Here is a 27,944-nt window from a genome sequence, read left to right as displayed (position 1 = left end):
TTAACATTCTGGCTCATCACGGAGACCGATTATACATCTATGGTTACCGCGTAATCGAGGGACAGATGTATCGTTGGGTCGGTGTTTACATCAGCGTCGGTTTGTTTTGGGTGTGCAGTGTTGCCAGTAGCGCCGGTGTCCACTACGCCGACGACTGACGTTTGCCCTCCGCCGGAGCGCCCGCAGCCCCCGCGCCACCCCACCGCCCGCCACCCGCCACCCGCTACCCGCCACCCCCGCTCCGCACACTCGCGCGTCGACGACAACAACACCTGGTAAGACTACACACACACACACACACACACCCACCCACCCCTCGCCCCTGGCCCTGCGACGTGAGACGACCCCGCCCCTCTCCCTCCTCCACCTACCCCGAGCCAACATAACCTCAAATGCAACGGGATCTATTCAAAACGGCACGCGACCCTTACATCACGTATCCATCACGCGTACATATCGATTCGCTCTATAAACTCGAATCGCAGGCGTCGTCATCTGTGGAAATAACCCGAATGTATTAATTACATGCAAAATCAATACTTAATACCTGTCGATGTTTAGCAAATAGCTTCCCGAACCCGACGCCACACTGCATGGCGATTGCACTATACATGTGTGTGGATGGAGACATCTGCATGAAGGTTAGTCTGTCAAAGTCTAAAGTAACAGCTATTAAAAAGACTGATTATATACGCCTTTTTTTAACAATGCTTAAAAGTTGAATTTCAGTATGCAGACTGGTGAATGTGAGTGCTGGTCTACTATAGATGTAACAGTTCAATAAACAGTATCAACAGTAACAAATTGAAAAGACTGCTGCATAACCACCAACACTAGCGTTTCAATTCCATAACATTGTAAAGATTGGAGACAAACCTAAGCCGAATGTTCGGGCGTTTCATATTGATCAAGACATAATATACAGGCGCGGCTCGTGCATAGGAACTGCGGCGCTGCAGCAACCCCAAAAAAATTACAAAAAAATCGCATTTACAACTTGTATTTAGATATATTTGACACACTCAATAATAATGATTATGTCAAATATCTAATCATTCTTATTTAAATTATATTCACAAGTTGTAAATGCAGCGCCGCAGTTCCTATGCACGAGCCGCGCCTGATAATATCCACCTCATCTAAATGGCATCTCTAAAGCTATCAGGTCATACGGCTGAGGATCGTCAGCAGTCGTGGGATCCATGCACTCACTGACAGCTATCTTGTTTAAGTGTTTAGAGAAGTCTTGACTAGAATTCCCATCCATATATCGTTGACAGCTGCTCGAAACATTGATCGGGTACTGAGGTCACACCACTGTTGTAGATTATTCAATCATAACATCTTCCGCCGACCCCAATGACCTGCAATCACGTGTCCAAGATACTGACAACTATACCAAAGAAATATCCATACTTATTGGTTATATACGGGCGTATCTGAGCATCGAGTATACACATTTACACCAACTATACCACGGCAGTTACATTAATGGCCTCTAGGTGTCGTAAACTAGTAAAGTCTCATAGATTGACTTTACATTGAACAATATCGATAAAAATTGAAAAGGCATGTTTTAAATAATTTTATTATACATGCATACTAGGGTTTCTGATTTCCCGGACTTTTTCAATTCCCGGGACACATGAAAAAAACTCAATTCCCGGGACACATGAATTTTTTCAATTTAATATTTATTTATTTACAAAATAATACATAATATATGTATCTATTCACTCGAAAAAATTTAATTATAAAAATAATCTTCTAATTCTAGATTTGGCGGAAAATTTCCAGCAATGGAAAAAACACTTTCAGTTTCGGTCGAAGTTGGTTTTATTGTTTAAAGGGACGAAAACAATTTTTTTACATTATCGGTTTTTTCTCCTGTCAGCATGTATATTTTAATTTTTTTTTTAAAGTAGATGTTATTTTTATTTACGTTATTTTGTATATTCGTCTTTGATAACTCCTTATTTAATTCTTCATTCATCGTCAAACAAACAATTGTTTCATCTTCATCCGAATCTAAAAGCGTTTCTTCCATTGTGGAATCGTCAATACAAGAAGGATATACTCGCTTCATAATAGTTTCACCGTAGGATATACATTCGCCTTTATTACATCATTTTAAGTATGTTTTGTTGGGTATAAAATCAGATTTATTTAAAATTTGTGTTAAAAAAATCAGTTTTAGGCTTCGTCTTTCTTCGATTTTAATTTTTGAGAATATTTTACGATTCTTTGTGTATTTGATTTATTATTTCCCTTCGTGTAGTCGTGAAAATGTTGTATGTTTTCAAGATTTTTTTAAATCCAATTCCCGGGATTCGAGATAAAAAAATCCCGGGACACGGAACGTCTGTCCCAGGTCGACCCGGGTCAGAAACCCTAATGCATACCTATTTACAGTATGTCTATAAATTTCACATATATTCTGGTGGAAGACGGTATTGCTTCATTGCTGAAAGAATCTCTTGAAATGGATCTTGGTTTTGTATTATATGCCGCCACATAAACTGCAAAATAGCTTTCCATGTATTGACGAGCCATACCACAATGTTTGCGTACCACTTTGGTACTGTCACTTTAACAAATCTTTACGAAATCCTTATAAATTGATATTATATATTGAAATATCTCAAATAAGCTGGCTGGGGTGTATACATTTGTATATTATATTGTAGTACTTTGCAGTACTGGTGGATAAAAGACTTGCAGAGTGATCCACAAGAAGCTTAGAGAATTGGTTTGGTTCAATATGCAAAATGCTGCTGCCTAGTAATGAAAACAGATAAATAAAACATTGTCCGTGTGTCAATTATTCATTGTATTCGGTTGCATTTAAAGATATGATAGCTGTATAGAATTCTGATGTCATTAGAGTTCAATGACGTATTATGTGCTCATTCTGATCAAATTAACATCATCGTAGCTACTTGTAGTCTCAATGATAATTATATGTAATGGAAAATTTTAAGAATATTATCATTTCATTTGGAAAAGTTTTGCCGGTTTTAAATCGGTATAATCGAAGCTTCAATTTTAATTATATTCTTTATTTCAAACTTTGCATAATTTTATTATAGAATATTTGATTTAATTCTGTATACATTATTATATTATTTTAAATATCCAACCGAGTCCAATACCACATTCCTAATGAGTTATCATCACATGACTCACTAAATGTACTCCGCAAATATCTTCTTCAGTTATTATGAATATATTAATACTATAAATTTGCTATTATTTTATCCAAAAATAAATTAGCGTTAAATGCCTTGTTTAATTGTATAATTTTATTATAAATATAGCATGCTTGATATTCAGGCATATTTTATTGAAATCAGATGATGCGTTTCATACTTGTTCACAACCATTAGCCGTGAATTATAGGTCTTGGAACAAAATTAAATATTTTCAAATGATCAGTACTTGTTTTTTAAGTTATCCGTGAAATTTATTATAATTTTCATAAATAATGTAATAATGTAATTTTATTAAAAACACGCAATAATACAACTTACCTATCTAATAGGCAAAAAACTGTTGATAAACGATTGCTTCTTTTCAAAATGTTTAATTTAATCCATAATCATTCTCTTTTACTATTGATTTTTGGAATATTCATAATTTATGTACAGTTATTACGGTTGCCATACGTCCCGTATTAACGGAATTGTCACCATATCAATGTCTGTCCCAATTTTGTCCGGTTTTTTGCCATATTCCCAAGTATACGCTGGTATCCATTGGACAATAGTCACGTTATTCCAAAAATTCAATGTATTTGATTGTATGTATCTCAACCAAGCTCCTGAATGGGAAAAAATAGAACGTACTATTGTTAATTTTCCTGGAAAAAAAGCTTATAAAAACATCGATACTGGACACTGAGATCCTCTTCAACCAGTTTGTATACCTGAAAAATTATTTGTAAAAATAACAGTTCTAAATCATATACCAAATGTGCAATACAAACACTTTTATTATCGTTGTACATATGTACTTTATATGTTTTATTTATTTAACACTTAAATATCCCATATGTTCATCAATTACAGCAACCCTGACAATAATACTACTCAGAAACAAGAGATGTCCAAATTTGACAATTTCGATAAATTATTAGAAATATCTCCACTCATAACAAACTCCGAAGATAAAATAAAAGCAGATCGTCGTCTGCAATCTAAAGGGAGAATACTAGGACTCAAGATGAACAGAGCTTTAATTAAGATTATGCTATTGGATCGACATGGTTAATTCATAAGGACAGATGCTCAATCTGAACTTGAAGTTGTACGCGAATTAATTTCTCTCGGATCAACAGTATCAGACAGTGGTGGCTTTGAAACTGAAATAAAAAGGCGAATTGACATGGTGAAACACTCAATGTCGACACAGAGCGGAATTTGGAAAGACGTGTTTACGAAAATGCGTCTGGTCAGAGCTTTGATCTGCCCCGTATTTTTATTTGTAGAAGATATACAAGAACAATGAACACACGGACAGTTCTAGCTTGAAGAAGTGCTGGAGACGGATGCTTAGAATTCCCTGGACAGCGAGAAGAACCAATGCCTCCATCTTACAAGAGTTGAGGGTTGGCGATAGGCTATCATCCATCTGTCTTAACCGTATCCTTCAGTTCTTTGGACACATCATGGGGCGAGATCAGGACAGCCTGGAAAAGTCTGGTCATTCTAAGAAGCGTTGAAAAGGCAGACCCCCAACAAGATGAAGTGACCAGGTCAAGGCTGCCACTGAGAAAACTAGTTGTCAAGAGCGCTGGAGAGAAAACAACTTGTCCTATTCCGAGCAGCCATAGACAGAGTACGGATAGGAAGTCTACATGAAGACTGGTCAGAAGATGGGAAAGTCACGATCCTCAGATATAAGGAAAACGATGGGAAAGATTAGAAATTTGAAAAACATAAAAAACGAAAACTGCTACTAAATAATTATGTTCGAGATCATGAAAATAATTCGTTATTATTATTTTTATTTTATTACATTTTATACCAGGAAGGCCTTACGAGTAAACCCCAATGCACCTTCCTGGAAAATTACAAACAATACAGCATTTTTATTATACAAGTCGTTGAATTACGAGACACTGAAAACTCGCAAATTAGCAAGACATCTATGATTTGTACATAAATTTAATTGTACATTAATCATACTCAAATAGTGGTGACATAGTAAGTAGGAAGAATTTTACCAAAATTTTGTAATCGGGAACCGTTTCAACAATAAAGTCAGAAAAAATTGGCAAACTCTGATAGGAAACGATCGACCTGGAGTCACAAATATCCAGGTCAGACCAGCAGCACTACAGATATACTCATAAAAATTATTTTCAATCGAGGTCAGCTCATGGGATCGAACCCGGCGCCTCTCTGAGCTAGGCAGAAGCTTAACGACCGAGCTATGCTGCTGGTTATGCTAGAAATGTCGGTATTTATCATAGCGGAATTTGTATTGAAATGAAACTGATGTGGCGTAACAATTAAAACCTCATTTGTTTGATTTTAATGATTTTAGTCAGTTGTATGCTAACACACTAAACCAAAAATTTTTCACTCTGAAATTAATTGTAAAGCACTGGTTTCATTTTTATATTGAAACCAGTAAGTAACATATGTATGATTAAATATTGTGTAGTAATAAATCTTAGAATGATAATTTATTGATTGATCTTAAGATTTCTAACATTAATGTGATTTGAATAGATAAAACCACATTTGCAGCAGTGGCAGTGAGCGCATATCAATTGGGTGGGATGCCTCGCTGCAGCAAGAGGCAGCGGAGCGGTGCACCTCCCGCACCCTGGCTCCCTGAACCTCCACTCATAGCGGTATCGGCCCCCACACCCACATCTATCGAAACAACACATCACAGCAAGAGATCTAGACACAGCAGGTAAAAAATTAATAACAGTTACGATGATTAAACATCATGCATCATTTAATGAACTACTAATTACAATTGGACCCCCGGGCCTTAATGAATTATCTTATTAATAAATTCTATCTATCAATCCTCTATACTTTATATATATGATCAAAATGTTGATTTTTTAAATTAAATGGAAATTAAAATTCGTTTGTTTTTTTCTTATGTTTGTATTTTAAACTACGTCAATATATTTTGTATCAAATTTGATGAAGTACATGTAGTCAAGATTGTACTTATCTTTTTATCTGATTATAAAAATAATGTGAAATCAAAAAAGGTGGAGCATCCAGATGTGTATATTGAGATAAATATAGATTTGCTTGTAGTGACAACGGAGCAAGCTTTGAACGGTTCGGATATTTTTAGTCACGAAACTAGTGGGAGCTGTGAGCCATGTCACTCTTATAAAAACGATTAACCTACACAACTAGCTTTTGCATATCCAATATTGTTATGATAATGCAGTTTTATTTCATAAAACGTCTCTTAGTGTAATCAGTGATAACAATCAACGTAGAGTGGTAGCGGAAGGAAGATCTGTGATTTTTAGATTTTAGAAAATTCAAAGGAAGTCATTTTCCAATCTATAATATAATATACATACATGGATAGTGAGAAGTGAGTCATGCATCTGATCAGTATCGGCGTATAAATAAACAATTTGATACTGTCATAACCTTAATGTTACATTTGATATTATACTATTGTTGAATTTTTTTTTTTTCAGTAATCGAAGATACTCCAAATCTGATGATTCAACGTTTAGTGTGAAACGTTGTCTGACGTGGTTCCGTGAATATACGACGCCGGATGAACCAGATTTACTCGGTAAAAAAACTTACTCGGTGTATTACAAGTACAATGTAATAATATGAACACTTCTGTAGAGTATATTCGTTTGCAGGCCCCGAGGGCATGGAAAAGTTTTGTGAAGATATAAGTGTGGAACCTGAAAATGTAGTCATGCTAGTGTTAGCATATAAAATGGGTGCCAAACAAATGGGTTACTTCACCCAAGAGGAATGGTTGAAAGGTCAGTTAAACTTGGACATGTTTTGTGTCATTCATAATGATTACAATGTTGTGATAGTGCGAATTTTTATTTTTCAGGTTTAACCGATTTGCAGTGTGACAGTGTTAGTAAAATTCAAAATAAACTTGAATACTTGCGGAATCTTCTGAACGATCAACATCAATTTAAAGCAATATACAGATACGCTTACGATTTTGCACGGGTAAGTAAATTACACACACATATACCAGGTGTGATCAAATTATATGAGAGCTCATATTAAATTCAAACCAGCCATCTTAAATTTTTTATAGGAATCAAAGCATTTTTATTTATTATATAATATTTGGCTAGTTACTTGCCTTAACAGTCTGCCAAATTTATGAAATTGTTATTAAAATCAATTCAAATCCAGTTATTTGTTGTGTAGATTCATCATGTTTTGGATACACCTTACAAATGTGATATGTATATAATATCTTACTGATGGTGCTATGTATGTATGTATGCATGTATATTAATCTCTTGATTATTGTTCAGGATAAGGAGCAGCGTAGTTTGGAAGTGAGCACAGGTCGTGCGATGCTTGGCTTACTCCTTGGAAGATCCTGGTTGCTGCACACCCGCTTCTCCCAATTCTTGGAACGCTCACGATATCGTGTTATCAATCGTGATCAGTGGTGTAACATTCTAGAGTTCAGTCGGACTGTTCATCTAGACCTCGATAACTATGATGCTGATGGAGCTTGTATGTCCAATATGAATTTCTATCTTAATACATATGCTAATTTGGATTTCAATATGACTTAATTGATTTCTCGCACACATTACAATGTCAAAATCTTTATTTTCAGGGCCTGTCATGTTAGATGAATTTGTTGAATGGCTTAGGCAAGAACAAGAAAGTACAGAAATAAATTGTGAAGCAGATAGCTGAAAACAATAACAAGCTGGCATCGACAAATCTTAACTATTTATCAAATATTGGAATAATATCCTAGTTTTAATATTTGTAACCACACCGTATGTAAATGATAAAAGGCTGATTCTAACAAATTGTGGTTGTATCACATATACATTTGAAATACATTTAAAATAATAATAAAAAAACAATGGATAACCTACCCATGACATGTGTACATATATACATATATGTATAATATATTCAAGTATTGAAAATGTTAACAAAAGAAGCAATAAGACATTTTATCTGTCATTGAAAAATGCTTTTTTCCTCATCCAGATATTTTAATACCTACTTATCACTTTTACTCTACTGTACTTTTTGATTTTTAAATATAATTTTGTGTCATATTGATGCAGTGATTTGATTTTTTTTACGTATGTGTGCTTATGAATCTCATATGTTAATTATTATAGGCGCATAAGTTTCGTCAATCTTTCGTAATGAGATCCAACATCAATTATTCTTGTCTGCCTTTATTGAATAAGGTCAGTAAAAAGTAAAGACTGTTTAAAAATTTTCAAGCTTATATTTTCGTATGATTTTGTTTGGTGTCAGCTTATAATTTATAAATTATGAGCTTTATGTGTATTTTATTTTCTTAAAATACTGGTTTTCCAATTGAACATGCCAATAAAAGTTTTGTGTTTTAGACTTACTTATTGAAATAAGTATTTATTTAATTTTTTTTTACACAAAATTCAAAAACATGTTACTTCATTTGAAATAAAATGAATTGAATCTGAAAAATGTACCAACTTCAAAATGGTAATTTTAATCAATATTGTAGACCCATTAAATTGATATTAAATACATAATTCATTTACAATATCGATCTGCTTTTATTTTATTTATTATTAAGTGTGATGTTGAGATGTCTCGTAGATACTCCCAAAAATCCTGATTCTTTTGATACGTTACGCAAGTGTCTTGATTAGTTTTGAGTTCATTATCCTGGAATTTAAGGACTTATTTGACAAAAATCACAAGTTAAAAATAAATAAATAAACTACCGATATTAGCTTTTATTTTGTGATGATTAACTATGCTTTTATTTAGTTGCGATTTAACCAAGACATGATCCAGATATTAATTAAGGATTAAAAGATCTATGATTAATAAAATGAAACTATGTATAGGGTTTCGCAACATCAGATAACACTGAGCAACAAAAAAAATACTGGTACGATGACTTATCAATCTTCACTGAGTTTGACCAATTAATTTTTGTTGGTTTGTTCTCCTTTGAAATATGAGCGTTTGTAAAAAAAAAACACATTTTCAGTTTTTTGGCTTTTGCAATCTTCAACTCAAAATCTAGTATTGATGTGTCAAAATTGAGTATCGGAAGCAATAGTCAAATATTTCTTCCTATTGATTGTGATTTTTTATTGCTTTAAAATACTTATAATTAATTATTTAGCGAATTTTAAAAGTCCAAAATATACTTTTTTTTATAGATTTTTAATTCACTCGCGAGCAATGATCTGGGCCCTAAGCATAATTAAAATCATGTATTGCTCTAATTAGTACGTTTAGATATAGAAATTAAAAACCGTCTTTGTGAAATATAACACTGGCCCAAAAATACATGGTAAAAAAATGTATTTTTCAATTAAAATTCGTATTTTAAAGCAATAAAAAATCACAAGCAATGAGAATTACATCTGACTACTGATTCCAATACTCACTTTTGGCACAGCGATACTAGATTTTAAGTTACAGACTGCAAAAAACCTTCCTTTTCCATATACAATTTAAATGCTAAGTGATTCAAGACATACTTTTTCAATGTTGTTGACTGTTAATACCGTTTGAGCAGCTCTCCATTTTAAAATTCTAACAAATGGCATGATTCACAACAGTGAATATTTTTACATATCTTTGTCCGTGAATCAGTGAATATTTTTACATATAAGAAATGTTTTTCTAAAATTTGCTTTGTGTGCATTTTTGGATGTATGAGAAACGTTGGGAAATTTAAAAGGATTGAAAAACATTACAAAGGTATGTATGAGCTAAAAAAAATCCAAATTTAAATTTGTAAGTATTTCATGTACTCGTAGTTACATTAGAAAGCATACATATTTATTATTATAAGCAGATTATAAAAAATATGTTATATAAATTAATATAAACCATAAAATTATTTACAAAAATACTTATTACAATTAGTTACATTCAAAAGTAAACGTAGATAGGTGTGTGTACATACGGCCATTTACCTTTTAAGCACGTAATATGTATAAGTAATATCAAATTTGAAGTCTAATAAGAAATATTCGAATGGCACTGATAAGGCTTTTTTAAGGCACTATATTATAGTTAAATATCTATTCGAACAACACATAAATTAGAATTAAGATAATTAGTCGTTATATTAATAATTTAAGGAAATAAAACTACTTTATTTCTACTTCTGTCCTGGTGAAGGCGTGAGTTTTGGTGTTGTACTCGAAAATAATTGTTAAAAAAATATTCGAATTCGTCATATTCACATCTCTTAAAAAACTGGCGGGTCATATAAAATATGTACTCCCGAATTTTGCAGCCACTGGTTTTCTTACGATCTTATCAAATTAACTAGTTTTACTTTGGAGGCTAAATATTGGAGATGGTACATAAAAATAATAACTACACTAAAAGTGTTAATGCATAAACCAGGCAACATCTTTGAGTCAGACTCATCTGAAACATCTACATCAAAATACGTGAAGAATGTTAAAACATTGTTTGTTTTTTAAGAGTAAAATAATTAATAAAACAATTTAACATCTTTTAGACGTGTTAAGTACGATAACAAAACCACTATAAAAAACAGACAGCAATACTTGTATGTATTATACTACTGATTATATAATTTGCGAATGTGTTTCTGTGCAAGACATGGCGAAAATCATCCATAACAATAATTATAATGTGACAAAGTTTAAACATAAGGACTAACAGAAATTACTTTGCATTTCATTATTATAAATATACGAACATACATATTATCCTATTCATTCATACCATTAACTATTTAAGTTTAATAAGATCATATGCAGATATTCAATTTAATAAATAGATTAGACAAGTTCAAATGGAAAAATTTAGGAAATGTATAAGACATACATATCTCTAATGAAAAAATGTTAGATAACGTAAACAACTTCATAACGATATATTCTTGATACAAATATTCAAATTTCGAAAGAGGACAGGTCTTTATATGCTTTTTATGATTTAAAGTCTTTCTTTAATCAGTGAAATGTCCCCTTTGTGCATCTGTTTTAACTTGTAGTGCCCTGTCTAATCTGAATACAATTACATATAAAACAAAACATAATTTATAGTGAACACAGACAATCTAAAAAATTAAATGCTAATAACCTATTACACTTCAAATGAAAAAAAAATACACATCAATTTGATAACGGAGTTATTCCTAAAATACTTAAAACGTGTAATATAAATATGTATTAGTTTCTCGAAATATATATATATATATATATATATATATATATATATATATATATATATATATATATATATATATATATATAATAATATGTCACTTGTATTATTTTATTTTAAATAATATATTTAATGTATTATTTCGCAATAATATCAGTCAATATTCGCAATATTTTTCAGTATTCCTTATTTATTGATTCAACTTGGTCATTTGAAACAAGTCAAATTGTACTGTACATAAATATAAAAGTAATATACGTAAAAAAAATCACACAAATAGTGACCTTTGGCAGTATTACACATTGAATGCATTGTGTATTAGTACAAATAAATATTAAATTGTACTACTATAAACTTGAATATTGGAAGAAACGATTCATATTACATACAATCAATATACATGTATATATAAATACATTAAATAATTTGTATATATATATATGTAGATATTCGAATTAAGAACAAACACTAACAACCACATTTTAATTTACCTGATTTGTTTGAATTTTATATTTGACTAGGGCAAAATAATATAAATATCTAATTTCTTTACACGCTGTTAAATGAGATTCATTCCAAATTTACCCAGTCGTAGAATTTATAATTTTTTCTACGCAACAAATAAAAACATAGTCCCTTACAACGCCGTTCTTATTTTCCAGCATACGTCGGATTCTTGAAAGTAGATGTAGCTTGTTTGTATATTGGATTTTCACCCTGATGACAAGTAGATATAGAATTAATTATGAATTTAAAAAAAAATAAAAACAAAGTTACACATAAAATAAACTTACGGTATCCCATTTAGCCATCATTCTTTCCTTTTCAAACCGTGCAAATTCCCTCCGATCGTGAATTGTCGTCACCATTTTCCACAACAACAAAAATGCTAAGCCGATCAGCACTATAGCAGCAATAACACCAAGAATTATTCCGGGCAAGAATACCTACAATAGATGAGGTAAATAATCAAATACCAATAGATCAACATTATCCATCGTAAAACATAATGGTAATTTGAACTTACTGTTGGGGGACATTCTCTATTCTCTTGAGCTCTTATAAGAACCTTTTCATTTTCATCATAACTATAAACAAATGCAAATCTGCAATCATCTTCATCATAGTAAGCGCAAAGATGCTCGTCCTTTTCTTCGTGCGCTAAGACATTTAAAAAAAATGATAATAAATGCCCACAGTTAATAACAAACATTTTCGATTTACATTTCACGTTAAATATACATACCTTCTACAACTTTAATGCTAGTGGGGGTGAATGTGCAATTATTGCAGCCATTGTCGACCAAAGGTCCCGTTTTATAAACCTGACATTGCACACACTCTTTGAACTCAGCACAACGACCAGTACATGTCTAAATAAAGGAATAAAAGGATAAATATTATTCTTATATATAAAACAAAGACCGTTCGTTATGTATGCATATTCGTTTCTAATTGGCTTTTGTTAAATATTGATTGAAATAAATTTAATAAAAAAACAAATAAATGTTTACTATTAGATTTGCCATGTTGAAAACAGATCATATTACAAATACGGAGCAAATCCATAATAAAAACAGAATACTTACAGGACATTTATCACAATAGCGTCCGGAGTAGCGTCCTTCATCACCGACTTCACATACGCATTGTCCACAAACACACTTTCCATGACCAGCGCATACTTCTCCACCACCTGAAATATTTAATTCATTTCATATTAAATAAAAAAATTACCCAATAAACGATTTAAAATCAATAAAAATAATCAATACCTGGAGGAATACAGCTTTCTTCGGTAGATCGACAATCGCACGCTTTACCTGACCATCCATGTTTACATTCGCAAACGCCACATCTACAATTGCCATGATCGGGTCCAGAACAGAGTAATCCATTGTGTCTATCACATGAAAAATCATCACACTGACAATATGTTCCATACACCTGAAATAATAATAAGACAATAAAATATCGTTCCAAATTAAAACTAGACTAAAAGTACTACTTCCGGTTGAGGTGGAAATATTTAAAAAATATTAGTTTATGAGATTTATAATTTCTATGTAAGAAAATTTAAGTCTGATCTGCGGAGCGGTTTGGGAGATAATTGAATCCAAAAACTTAAAAAAAAATAGGACAACTATAAAGGAAGGTACCATTTCCGGTCAACTCAAAAATTTGAAAAAAATTTACGTTGTATCGATAAGCATTTTAGTAACCGATACTAAGTTTCAGTTTGATAGGAATGGCGGTGTTCAAAAAATCCCCAAAATACACACACACACATTTTTTCTGGATCATGAATGCGTGATCAGTGATCGATTCTGAGTTCGAATCAGTCAAAATATCGTGTTCGAATTTTCGCATAATCACAAAACTTCATCTATTGTTACTACATATGTACATAAAATAAAAAATTAAATTGAACACTAACGCCTTCTTGCTGACAGCTGCACCGCCCACATGAACATACTCCACGTCCTGAACAATCAAGAGTGGTGGTACTATCAGGTCTGCATCCCTTTGTATCGTTGCTGCTATTGACTTGATCTACAGAACATTCGCACTTTTGACCAAAATGAGACTTGTCACAATCGCAAATGCCACAGCTGAGCGTTCCAAAACCCTGGCAGGATGGAGATTTGGCTTCAAATCCCTACAAATTTAAGATAAATAAAAATTATGTGTAATTCAGCGATATGACGACAAATATCAGTGGGATATTCAATGCAAGCTCACGGAATTTCCGGGTCGTTCACAGGGACAATCGCACAACATTTCCAGATCTACAATTAAACTTTCATTGATTCCTACAGGATAGATTTGGAAGACTTGGTGCCATTCTTTTGGATCTTTCGGACATGAAGTCACCATGATTTCGGCTGTAAATTCTACTGTATCTCCTACCTAAAAAAGTCAAGATAGTTAAAAAAATTATACTAACTGAATAACAAAACAAATCAACCATGTATAATATTTTACATTACAGAAGTAAAACTTTCTTACGAAAAATCTACTACATAAATAAGTTACGTTTATAAGGTAATCCTCAAGGAAAGGACAGGTAAGGGAAGATGGAACCCATTCCTTATCACCACATTTTAGTTTTATTTCAGTGTTGCAAATTTTCGTAAGAAAGTTTTACTTATGAAAAAGAAAATACCTTTAACCCATCACATTTACTGGTTAGCGTAGAAGTACCTCCTTTCAGACAAGATGAGAAGTATTTAATACTAATGGCGCTTGTAGAATTATCTTTCATTTCAACGGAGGAAGATATTTTCTGTAAAATAAAATTATTTAATCAGTATTTTGTAAAGTCAACACAAAAATATTTATATGTTTATAGCGAATTTATATATAGCGAAATTTTATGAAAATAGTTTTAGACATTTATCTTATTTAAACAAAAAATAAATAACGATAAACACAAAAATATTTCATATATCAGAACGGCAAAAGTATACAGATTTGTACTAATCGCTGCATATTCACCAAATTGTTAAAAGTTTATGAGTATCTTAACCCTTTGAGTGCTGACGTCACGCCACGCTGAATATTTTCAACTAGAATTATATAGAAATCCAATAGAAGGCAGGTATAAAAATTGTAGCTAATCCAAACAAACCTTAGATCACTACCCTAGATAACGACTGCCGAGGATTTGTAAAGGTGTGTTTAGACTATCTAATATGTACATCTTGCAACAATATAAAAATTAACAAAAGATGTCTATTAATGAATGTACTTTTCCAAAACTAGTTCCATCTTCTTCATCATTGTTAAAATGTAATGCTCACAATCTAAATGCCAAGCCACAATCTAAAATACTCAGCAGCTAGGGATTTCCATCGCGAAATCCTGCTATGGTTATAAATTCAGAAATTCCGGTGTAAACCAGTCATTATAAACATTGACACAGATTACACGACCCATGTTCAATGCTACCTGGAAAGACTTAGCGGGTAGTATTCTTGTTTATTTTTTACATACTCAAAAAACAACGCCCATTGGCGTTTTTCAGTTCCGTGGAATTGTTGGCAAAACGCCGATTGGTGTTGGTCAGCATTCAAAGAGTTAACTACATACATTGACGTCGTTTCAGTTAATCACTTGAGTGAACAACACATCAAAAGTGGTGAATCTCGTGTTAGTGACACATTCATCAATCTACATATGTACATGTTGTAACAGAGAGAACTTATTTCGAAATTGTATTCTTACACTGTATTGATCTTTAACAAGCTCTACGACATTGCTAGAATCAGCAGATAGTACTCCAGCCGATGCACCTTCAATGTGGACTCCAAGACGTTCATATACAGCGATTTGCTCAGCAGTGACGGCAAAAATAATATTTATAGCGTTCTCTTTCACCTAAAAATTCATAAATTTATCATAATGTGACCATATAGTAGTACATACATTTGGGAAATCAATAACAAATTATACCTTCAAATTAACATGTGAAATACTGGGATAATCTTGATAAGATGAGTATGTATACCATCCGTTATTATCTAAATGACAAACGCCATCATTTGGTTTCACGATCCCCCCGAGCTGAAATAAAATATAGTGTGCAATATAAACAAATTGAAGACACGTTCAAAATCAAATACACGGAATTTTAAGATACCTTTCCATCACCGGCATAATGAAAACCAGCATCCGTGGAAAATACGAGAAGACGTCGAGCTTTTTCACGCCAACCAATTTCGTTTCTGCATACAACAGCTTGCATTATTGCATCGAATCCACCTTCAGGGGCATCCAAATTACCAGATACTGCAGCATTTCGAACCTCTTCCTATGTTTAAAAATTTTATTATACAACAATGAAATGAATTCAACGTAATGCTTATATAAATGGTTTAATGTGTTATGTATGTAAATCTTTATATTATTGGATAATGGGAAATTTCTAAATCGTAAGTAAATTTAGTTCCAATTAGTTACCAATGGTGTGGTATTAAAAATTAAATTCATTTAAAAAGAATTAAATTCATTATAAAAAGTTCATTCATAGAATCAATTCTGTAACTGAACTGTATGAGGGGTGTCACGACAAAACGCTCACGGACATAACACTCAACAACACAACGCTCACGGACATTATACTCACCGATAAAACGCTCACGAAATTATTCGTACGTACAAAAACATAAATTTTTACAAAAAAAAATCCTATCACAGATTAATAAATAAAATATATTAGAAAAACCAGTTAAATCTCAATTTATTCACAAAGCATAAACTTAATTATAAGAATTTTTTATTATCTTTGCGTAGCTAATATACAATGCTCTATCCATCATAAAATGAATATTCGTTAAGTTTTTCCAATGTAATTTGTAATGTGTTGGATAATGTGTAAATTCGTCACAACACGTTTTATTGAATTTCGAACTAATTATGTTGTAAACAATAACGTTTTTATTCGTACATATGTATAATTCCGTGAGCTTTTATCGCGTGAGCGTTATATCGTGCGCATTGTGTCGTTGAGCGTTATGTCGCGGAACCGTATGGGGAGTGAACTCAAATGTAAAAAAAAATAAAGTTTAAAAAAAAAGCAGATATTTCAAAAATATACTATTTAAATAAATAAAACTTGTGACATAAATTAAAAACTTAAAATTAAATGATGCTGATTACCAAACATGTTTTATAAATGCGATAGGTAAGAGTACATAGCAGAAAAAAAATCAAAACTAAGCATACAAAAACAATCATACAAACCGCTTCCATGGGAGCAAAGTGGTAAAAGCAAACAAAAAAGGCTTTACGCTGTAAGTGTGTTAATGCATGCGCATTCCTTGGTTAAAATAAACAACTAAAACCAAAAACCTAAATGCAAACAAAACACAACATTGTTAAATCAAAATCTAAAGACATGATGGGGTGGTGTTAATAGTACTAATTCATGAATAACTTACTGCAAACCGATATGTGTTTGTGCTAAGAGACATGATGTTGTGATAGCCGTAAGGGGCAGCACATCCTGAACATGGTTCCGCCAAGCTAAACATATCCCTCAAATTACCAAAATACCAAAACATGCTAGTCTAATAAAAAAACGATATATAACTTGTGACAATCGGCATCTAGACAGTGCTTTTGAAGCAGCGATGACCCGAATTACATTGTAATCAAAATTTACATACTAAGCAAAGAAAGTATGTAAATGGTCGAGCATGACTAAAACCCATTTTTATTTCACAAATCGATTGAATAATTATTTTTTCGAAGATTTTAATTTCTTTGGATAGATAAGAGACCACCTCACTATATTTCATTTCACGAATGTTTGCAGTAGGGAGAAAAATACACATTTCCCATTTATTACGTTCTGACTTTAAACAAATATTAAAGGTTCATAAAAATACTTTTCGAACAATTGGAATCGAGATTTAGAGTTTGCCTACTTCAAAGACTATTGAAATGAAATATAAATGTAGCAAAATTATGTATTTCAAATGCATTTTTAACGATTCATTCCAGGTAATATCACATATGAACGAGCGCATGGACAAATACATACGTATATCCAAAGCAATCACAAACAAGAATCCAAGTCACCAACATTACTATTTGACATATACACCCCAATAGTAAGTACCAAGCTATACAATCACTACTCGAAGTAACAAACAAAACAAAGACATCAGATGTACAGAGGCGAAATGGAGGTTTCAGCATCATAACCTGAAGTTATGCAAACTTACAGAAAAAAGTTTAGTATCATTGCTCAACGGCATGTGGTTTCTGTAGCCGTATGGCGCTTCACAATCATCACAAGGCTTCTGCAATCTATGAACAGTGATCGCTCTAATTAATATTAGCTCCTAAAACTTATTTTTAAACAAACAATAAAATGAAACAATAACTTTTACACGAGACATCAATACCCTAGTGTATTTACGAGTGAATACAAAAATCATTACATTCGTCACACGTAACGAACAGATCCAAGGAAGTGATAAAAATAAAATAAAAATTACTTCTTAGGAACCGTGGAGACGTAAGGCATTACAACTTTGTCGACAAAGGACCCAAAACCAAGTTTGAAATTCGAAGTTATATTCTTCATCGATTCGGACAGCAAGTCACCCAAAGCGGATAGCTTCTCCTTGTCATCCTGCATAGATTTACTCAAGTCCATCAAATAATACAGATCGACAGGATAGTCTTCAGCTTGAGCATATCTCACATTCATTTTATACACCTCGTCTAAAATTAACATACATGTAAGTATATCAAAAATATTTGAACATTTCAAACAAATTTATATGTACTCACTTATCCTCAATTCCAGCTTAACTCGCTGCGGGCTAATCTGAACAATTTCACCAGACGCGGAAGATCCAGAATGTCCCCAGGAGCCTCCACTTGAACTCATGCTGCCACTTCCGCTCATGCTCCCACTCATACTTCCACTACTACTCATCATTCCTGAACCACTTGCACTTCCTACAAATGAAAATTTCCAATTACAATAATGCCAATAATCAAATTAATTCCAATTATATAAAAAAATAAATATATATACCTTTAGATAACTCTCGATTTTCTAATTTTGTTAATCGATTATCCGGACTGAATATGTAAGCTTCTTCGCAGCCGCCCGAAATGGACGTCATACTAGGTTGGAAGCAACGAGGTTTATCTCCAAAATCTGCTTGAAAGCACCACGCACACGAGCTCGTCTGTATGCACTCGTGACATGTTGCTTTGGCCGTGCATGGATTCAAGCCTTGAAATTTGTCCACCTGCTGAGAACTGGATAGTGCAAAGATGGCACTAAGTATCGTTAAAACTAGCACGTGATACATGGTCATTTTTACTGAAACAAAACCAAAATAAACATTAGATTGTAAATAAAATTTCATTAAAATATACAAATTGAACATACAATATTAAAACATACAATATTACTGCTGTTAAATTCAAAAAAGCACCCATTTATCATGAGCGCAAAAATAAAGATGACTTGTAACATATTAAAGTAACCATAAAACATAATCAGAACAGATAAACCGCAAAACGTCACTTCCTTTCTAATAAAAAAAAATGTATTTACATATATATATTGTAACATAATTCGCAGAAAACTGACAGCATTACTTCTACAGGTAAAGTTAATATTTGTCACACTTTGTGGAACACTGATAGTAACAAATTTATATTAGATTGTATGGTTTAGTTTAACCTGTCTTTACAAAAGTGACTTGAAATTTTCTTAGTAGAGTTATGACCTAATTTTGTCGACAATAATTTTTTTTCAAATAATCCACTTAAAATTTTTAGAAAATGTGTTTTTCCAACATTTATCATATTTTTTTTTATTTATTTATCATATAGAAAGAAAGAAAAATTTACCTGGTATTTGCATTTCCTCAACATTTTTTTTAATGATTAGCAAAAAGACCGAAATAATACTGCCACTATATTATTATAGTCAATGATAAATATTTCAGTTATATGTATTTAGTAAAAAATTATATATACAAATGCATGGTTAAAATTTATTTTAAAAACTTTTTTATAATTATTTTATTTAATGTTTACTATCATTTATTAGGTCAAACGGGAAGCTCTGTCGGATAATGTAATTTCTGAAACATATGGCTCTTTTATTCCACTGTAATTCTACAGGTCTACTCCGTTTCACTGACTTGAAATTTCCTTACACTAGTTTTCTCGACTTTTTTGGTGTATCTCGCCATCGAGTTTGTACATATTATTTATTTTTATTTTATTTATTTATTTTTTCATTTAATTTACACCAAGAAGGCCTAACAGGTAAACCCAATGCACCTTCCTGGCCAAAGACAATTATATAAACATATATGTATACCATCCATATATACACAAATTCTTACACGTATACACAAATACAGATACATACATTCATAAATATAAAAATACACATATATACATATACATACATACACACCTACATATATATATATACATACACACATACATATACATATATACATATACATACACACATATATATACATATATACATATACATACATATATACATATACACATACATATATATATATATATATATATATACATATATATATACATATACATATATATATATATATATATATACCCACACATACATACATACATATACATACATACACATATACATATACATATACACATACATTACATACATCCATAAACATACAAACATTATACATGCATATACACATAAACACATCAATACACATAAATAAAGATAAATTACTCATATATATATATATACATATATATATATATATAAATAAAAAATAGCATACATATATAAATATAGATAAAACCAACATACATACACATTATGCTAAATAATAACATTACAAAATGAAAACAACATGTGTAAATATGTATGTAGCTAGAAGTCATTTAAAATATGCTGCCTGACAGAACTGTATGATGAAGTAAAAACATCAAGGCTCCCAGAAAGCAGGTTAAATAGTCGAATGGCTCTTGAAAGGGGTGAGTCATCAAGCACATTAGTCCTGGCCCGAATAGGTAGGAATAGAGTTCTGGAGCGAGATTCTCTCAGTTTCTCAGGTACTCTAAGTTTAAGATTACACAGAACTTCAGGAAGATGATATTCACCCCTTAGAATTTTTAGAAAAAGCTTACCAAGATGATTGTTTCTACGTGAAGCTAAGGAGTCAAAGCCCAAGGAGCCCATGACAAACTTACTAGGAAATAAGTAGGGATAGCGCCCAAACTCTCTCATGTAGAGATAGCGAAGAAATTTTCTTTGCACCCTCTCTAACATTAGCGTGTACCTTAAATGATTAGGACTCCATATGGCCGAACCAGATTCAAGCAAACTGCGCACCAATGTAGTATACAGTAAACGCGTCACTCTGGTGCTATTAAAGGCGCGTGAGTTTCTGATGACGAAGCCTAAAGTTTTTGTAGCCCTATTGCACACATCTTGGATATGAGAATTAAAATTCCAGATATTTGAAAAAGTAATTCCCAAATCCTTGATATGTGTGTGACGGGCAAGAATAGAGCCATCAATATTGTAACCAAATTCAATTGATGATCGAGATCTGGAAAAAGAGACAATGTGACACTTTTCAACGCTTATCGGAAGACAATTTGAGTGTGACCAAATAACGAGTGAATCTAAATCGCTCTGTAGCAGTAGAGCATCGGAAGAAGATTCAACGCACCTAAAAAGTTTTAGATCATCTGCATATAATAAGAAGTTGCAGTTGTGGAATATTTCCCTAATATCATTAACAAATAAAATGAATAGTAAGGGGCCAAGATTAGAACCCTGTGGAACACCAGAGCAGGTTGGGTATTCAACAGAAGAATAAATTCCATATTTTACAAACTGACGTCGATCCTTGAGATAATTATAAAATGTTCTACATAGTGAAATACTTATTTTACTGTGTAAACGTTAACTATTAAAAAAAATATATATTAAAATTTGTTTTTTTTTATAATTTGAAAGGTGTCTTAAAAATCTATGAATAATAAAAATATGTCTCTATATTAAAAATATTACATACATGCATACAAAAAAAAACGTTTTTTGCATACAATATACGAACTCCTATAAAAAAAAAACGAATGTCGAGAAATTTCAATTCGATGAAATGGAGCAAATTTTTTTTTTACATACGTATGAGCTCTTCAAATTTACTGAAACATGGATTTCATCACCTCAGTATATCGTACACATGTCAATTGATTAAGTTCATTAATGACATTGCATTGTATAGAAATCTGATGAACGTTTTTGGCGAAGAAAATTTCTGACAAAAGGTCAAGGAGACAGTTCATCCTGAATGGCATGCCACGCTCTGGGAGACCATCTCTGTTATTGTTCGAACCATTATATGTAGAATAAGATCCTTATTTGACAACATTTGAGATTGCGGAATAGCTCGACTCATATGGATTTAAAATGTTTTAAAACGAAAAGTTTAAAGTGACCAAAATTAAGCGTGGAAATTTCCACGCACAAATTTCAAATCGTCACAGATTGGAAGCCACAATTTAGATAACGCACACATGCATCATCCAACCGTGAAAATTGAAGGAGACGTTTGAGATTAAAGAAAATATCCTCAAGTCATCATTTCCTATTTGCATACTGGCTCGTTTTTATCATCTTCCAAACAGTGTCGGGTCGCATATATAAATAGACGATGAGTGTAGTTGGGCAATCCACTCCATAAGAGCAACCTCTCACTGCGTGGGTGATAAGAAAGTGAGAAGGGATCGGCGACCTCAGACGAGCCCAACATCCCGAAGGGAAGCTGCAGGGCGTACAAAACCGCGGGGCAACCTTGCGGAAGCTTCTTCCTTGGAAATACCAGACCCAATTTGGAGTTGACATTGGCCGAATGTTAAGTGGGTGTAGCGCGCGCCTCGACAGCGACTTTGACAATAATTTATTTAAGAGACTCGTCCATTCTGTCGAGCGAAGCGCGAGTGGGCGAGACTGGTCGAAGGGAAAAAGGTGGAGAGCGACTGGCGCAATTGATCAAGTTACACCTACACGCGAGCAAGAGTACGATTGGAAGACCAATTGAAAACAGATACGCGCACTAATATAATAAAAACGAATGAATGGACGAATTGAAAGAAGCGCATTCATGTGATGAAAACAGATGGAAACTATCAATAGTACATGTGCAATCGCCAGGGCCGTCAAATACGGTTCCACGACAAAACGTCCGCGGACAAAACGTCGAACGACACAACGTCTACGACAGAATGATATCGCGACATAATGTCTACGGACAAAATGATACGTACATATACAAGACATTCACATATTAAAAAAATATATATTTTATTGAATACTAGTAGGTTTGTACGTTTTTTAGTTAAAAAAAAAAAATTTTTTGAACGGGTCTACGTGACGAGCCAGAATGTTATATTACAGAAAACACAAATATCGAAAGATCTTAAGTCGAAAGATCAAAAAAAGGGTGCATGGTAAACGGTACATAGTCACGTACATACTCAATTAATTTGCGCGAGCAGGGTACAACAGGAACAAGAGGAACAGGCTTTCCCTCCAGTATTCTGCGCGCGCACATTAATACGGGAGGAAAAGCCTGTTCCTCTTGTTCCTATTGTATCCTGCTCGCGCAAATTAAGTGAGTATGTACCGTTTACCATGCACCCTTTTTTTATCTTTCGACTTAAGATTTTTCGATTTTCGATCTTTGCCTTCCGATATTTGTGTTTTCTGTAATTTAACATTCTGGCTCGTCACGGAGACCGTTTTTGAACATATTGTTACGTATACTAATAACACGAAAGCCATGTGAAACGTAAAGGAGGTAAGTAATAGAGCCGCCGAGTAGTTGCAATCGGATCAGCCCGAGTAGCATCCCAGAGACTGTGTGACCGTTATCATTGGTTTCGAGGATTATCGGCAAACTAAGTGCATGTAGGCTAAACAATGGCGACCGAGGTGGCCGTTATTGGTCCCTTCTCAGAATTGACCGATACCTTGGTACCGTGGGACCGAATGTCGTGGGAATACATATCCGAGTACGTGACCATAACAATAGGTAAACAAATCAGACGTCGAAGATGTCCTGAGAGACCTGCCCCTTATAAGGCGGTACTTAGGCGATATCAAGACATTCTGGACTGAGCACTGCCAGTGTGTGTATCTCCTTAATCATCAATAAATGCTGTGACACGACTTTGGCCTTTTACTTGGATCCTCCACCCACCCATACGCAACAATATGAATGTTTTGTGTATGTACGTAATAATTTTGTCTGCAGACATTATGTTGCGTTATCGTTTTGTCGGTTCGGTGATTACTGGTCACAAAGTCACTAAAATCTCTATAACGGAACATCTGGCTGCCGAAAAATCCATCAGACTAACGAGAACTTGAATGCCAAATATTGCGTATTCCCGATTTTAATGGCTAAAATTGTTTTTGCGACCACCGCAATGTGACTTATAATCCAATTACCGTTTTGTCGTAGACATTGTGTCATTCGGCGTTTTGTCGTGACACCGTCAAATATATCGAAACCGGACTCTGGGAAAAGCAATGGTTCCGACCTTTTTTATTGGAAGGGGGTGAGGGACGAGGGAATATTTTAGAATTTCCTTGTTTGATGTTATATTATAAAATCCATTGCTTGATGTTATATATAATTATAATTATGAAAGAAAAAACATGCGCTGCAGACATTTTTTTTTAAATAAACCGTTTTTGCCGGCTTTCTTGAAGATTTTATCGAGAAGTATACATATATCTATTGAAAAAAAGATTGTTTGTTTTAAAAATTAGTACAGTTAAACCCAGGTCATCGCAAGTTGTTTTCTGTCGGTTTTGTCTTATGTATATAAAACTATTAGCAAATTATTCAAATTTGTAATAACACTGAGAAACAATAAATCACGTTTTTTACTTACCGGAGCGGAAACTTATTAATAACTTTACTCAGTTTGACCCACTGAATTTGAGTATGACTTATGGCACTCACAATGACTTATAGCACTTACAATGACTATTTGGCACTCGAAAACTCCACCGACCGAGATACACCCACGCGAACTATAACACTAACGAGAATTCAAGTGCCAGATATTCCGTATTTGCGATTATTGTGGCAACGATTGTCGTGTGCGAGATCGCCATATGCGAAATAGTCCGTTTACCGTAATTACATACATGTAACATGATTTATTTATATCTCCCTTAGCTCAATAAGGACTTTGCTTAGCAAAGAGGTGATAAGGAATGATTTATTTGATCGAGTTTCATGATCTTGACCGACAGTATTCTTTTGGCTGAATGCTATTTACGTTTTTTCTTATCTTACTTGCTTGTGTGCAAGCGGTTACGGTCAGGAAATGTCATCAGATGATTCAATCCCAATTTACCCACTTAATTTTAGTCCAGAATTTATAGAAATGACAAGTTTCGGCAAAATCGTCGAGCCTATTTTTCGAGGAAAATAATGACAAATATACACTAGTGTTGTACCCGATGAAATATCATCGCATGGATGTTGGCATATTAAATTACATAAATAAAAAATTAAAAGAAATGTGTCAGTCGTTGGTTCGATCCGCACGCGGTTGAATTTTTTTCAAATGAAAAAAATGCTAAAAACTACCTACATATAAACAATATAAAACACCAATAGAAAAAATAATTAATTAACTAATTAAGTGAATAAATTTTCAATAGATGGCGCTAAATTCTCAGAGACTTGCCTAGAGGAAACATTAGTAACAAACAATATATATATATAGATTTTTTTTCTTTCATTATTATATTCGTACACTTTTTTGGCAGTATTTTAGCTATGACGTACATATGTATGTCGAATAGAAACGACTATTATAGTACGGCGAGCGTTATCGCAGATACACATAGACAGAATAGCGATATTATATACGTATATATGATATGTGGCCACAAAATTGTTCTAACAATATCTTTGGTGTAATTTTTTTTTTAAATTCGATTTCAGGAATCGATTAAGCTGAACCTTAAAACTAAATCATACCACTCCCCTATTCTAATGGCATTTCATCAGACGACCTACCAATAAAGGAATCATTATTTGAAGTAATTCAACCATGCACTGTTTCCTAAATCGCTTTTTTGGTCTAGTTGTATATACAATTGTAATTAAAGCCATCATCTAAGCACTCCGTAAATATTTACCGAGTACATATTTTCTCTGGCAATTTTAGTGCTCGTTCAATGCAAAAAGCGAAAAGATTGAGCATCGCAAGCAAACACAAGGCGACGTTGAGTCATCGCCCACTGACGGCACGCGTGCTTACGCAAACGTTATTTTTCGAAACTGGTCATTGCGTTTTTTCTTCAATAATAAAACCGCAATGTCGCACTATATAGGTACAAAAATGTACGCACTTTTGCGCTTGTGTGTGTGTGCATATACATACACACAACTGCAACCTGTCATACAACTTTGCAAAGTGTACTTAAAAAAACCGTCAAACATGATGAGATTATTACGAGCAAAACATAAAGTAAATATGTACTAACTGAATCACCTTGTCAATGAACTTATCGATTCCGAAGACTAGCCCCTAATGAAGCAAAAAAAATATATGAATTTTCAAAATTGTACTTTAAAACACATTGCTTACAATTCAATACATAGTTATTACATTTAAAAATCGTCGATTTTATTTTGTACAAGTGGTTTTACCCGGCGTCGCTCGGTATACATGGCTTATCTAATATAGTTAACATTTTATTAAATTTATTTGAATATATTCACTTGTTTTTTTATTAAATTTAACGTCACGGATTCTACCACCCAAACCTTACATAGTTACATACATTAAAGTCTCTTTCGAAACAATGTATTAGATTGGCCGATTTAGTATACAATGAGTTAAATTTTCTTAAAGATCCATTACGTAGGATTGGACTAAATAAGCGATATTCCAAATGTTCTGTTCTGCGGTATTCGATTTTACATGACGTACATGCGTCAGCTAAACAAAAACACCTGGAGATTAAAAATGCATTACCGCCAAAATACATGCCACAAAATACTGTCGATTGAAATGAACGTAATGTCAAGTCAAAAAACAGTAATTTTATACACGAATTATAAATAAACGAGTTGACTTTCCGCCACAAATGAGTTTTAAACGTCCATCCGGTTACGTTTCTGTCGTAAGAAACGCAGTCCTTGAACAATCTCGTACGCCTAAGCGAAATATTAAAAAAGTGTATGTGAAAATGTTACCGACGAGTGTAATAATAAGCATATTACTGGATGCGACAATGAAATCACGATTCTCCGAAGTGAATGCATCGAGATGACGCCAGATGTTCAATAATGACTAACGAATTGAACACTCAGGTGTGATTCATTACGAACATATCATTTTAGCGAGATTTAATAATAAACCTGTGTATCGATTGAGTAAACAGAGGGGGTGGAATACAACGGCAGACAGAAAGATGGGAGTGTTGGCCTAATTTTCAGATTTGTATTGCGCGCCACTAAACCGGAAGTGAGCCGACAATTTGGCGCCTTAGAATTTGCGGGAAAAAAATAAACACATTAATTTCATTTAAGGTTAAAAATAGCCTGGTCTCCGAGTCACGGTAGCGAACGTGCTCACTGTTACGAAACGGGGCGGGGTTGATAAATAAATAAATAAGATGAAAAAGGTTAGCAACCGCCGATTGTGAATCTGCAGACGGTACAAATAATGAGCAATGGTTATTGGAATACACAATATAAATAAAAGAGGGCGGAGGTGACAATTGAGCAGGGGGCTTGGTTTACCTCCAGTATGACGAGGGGTGGTGTCTGATTACAGGTGGGGTGAGGAAATGAGGACAGTGCGGGGGCGTCAATGTAGCTGCAATATTACTCACCAGTTGTGGTTGCGGCAGCGACAGCCGCAGACCAACACCACGCCCGACACCGGGATTGCACTGAACTGGTGTTGCCAACTGTCAATCTGCACTTTCCCTCTTCTCTCCCTTCCCCTCTC

General features: G+C 33.4%; 2 protein-coding genes across 7 annotated transcripts; one reads left to right on the top strand and one right to left on the bottom strand.

Annotated features, from left to right (window-relative positions):
* The first annotated feature begins 27 nt into the window (after window positions 1-27).
* SCCRO4 (DCN1-like protein SCCRO4) lies at window positions 28-8,771 on the top strand. 4 transcript variants are annotated; one of them, XM_077446814.1, is made up of 8 exons: window positions 53-275; window positions 562-641; window positions 5,754-5,925; window positions 6,689-6,789; window positions 6,866-6,994; window positions 7,072-7,196; window positions 7,514-7,721; window positions 7,828-8,771. In XM_077446814.1, exons 3-8 carry the CDS (start codon window positions 5,786-5,788, stop codon window positions 7,908-7,910), a joined length of 786 nt encoding a protein of 261 aa, XP_077302940.1. In that variant the 5' UTR covers window positions 53-275; window positions 562-641; window positions 5,754-5,785; the 3' UTR covers window positions 7,911-8,771. The 4 variants fall into 4 exon arrangements, with proteins under 4 accessions (XP_077302938.1, XP_077302940.1, XP_077302939.1 ...); XM_077446812.1 differs by lacking the exon at window positions 562-641 and having other exon boundaries at window positions 28-275; window positions 5,736-5,925; XM_077446813.1 differs by lacking the exon at window positions 562-641 and having other exon boundaries at window positions 88-275.
* On the bottom strand, window positions 8,589-27,886 carry mys (position-specific antigen beta subunit myospheroid). Of its 3 annotated transcripts, XM_077446810.1 has the most exons (18): window positions 27,826-27,886; window positions 18,949-19,242; window positions 18,699-18,869; window positions 18,401-18,629; window positions 17,336-17,420; window positions 16,036-16,206; window positions 15,849-15,959; window positions 15,621-15,773; window positions 14,560-14,679; window positions 14,136-14,303; window positions 13,831-14,052; window positions 13,169-13,340; window positions 12,983-13,089; window positions 12,640-12,766; window positions 12,421-12,554; window positions 12,188-12,340; window positions 12,035-12,110; window positions 8,589-8,891 (listed from the first exon to the last, which is right to left on the bottom strand). In XM_077446810.1, exons 2-17 carry the CDS (start codon window positions 19,235-19,237, stop codon window positions 12,045-12,047), a joined length of 2,478 nt encoding a protein of 825 aa, XP_077302936.1. In that variant the 5' UTR covers window positions 19,238-19,242; window positions 27,826-27,886; the 3' UTR covers window positions 8,589-8,891; window positions 12,035-12,044. The 3 variants fall into 3 exon arrangements, with proteins under 3 accessions (XP_077302936.1, XP_077302934.1, XP_077302935.1); XM_077446808.1 differs by lacking the exons at window positions 8,589-8,891; window positions 17,336-17,420 and adding an exon at window positions 18,125-18,209 and having other exon boundaries at window positions 11,896-12,110; XM_077446809.1 differs by lacking the exon at window positions 8,589-8,891 and having other exon boundaries at window positions 11,922-12,110.
* Window positions 27,887-27,944: the final 58 nt, after the last annotated feature.

This window comes from Arctopsyche grandis, chromosome 3 (genome assembly GCF_051622035.1).
Source record: "Arctopsyche grandis isolate Sample6627 chromosome 3, ASM5162203v2, whole genome shotgun sequence".
NCBI classification, from domain to species: Eukaryota; Metazoa; Arthropoda; class Insecta; order Trichoptera; family Hydropsychidae; genus Arctopsyche; species Arctopsyche grandis.
The sequence above is the reverse complement of the archived record's forward strand: the minus strand, read 5'-3'. Positions and strand labels throughout refer to the sequence as shown.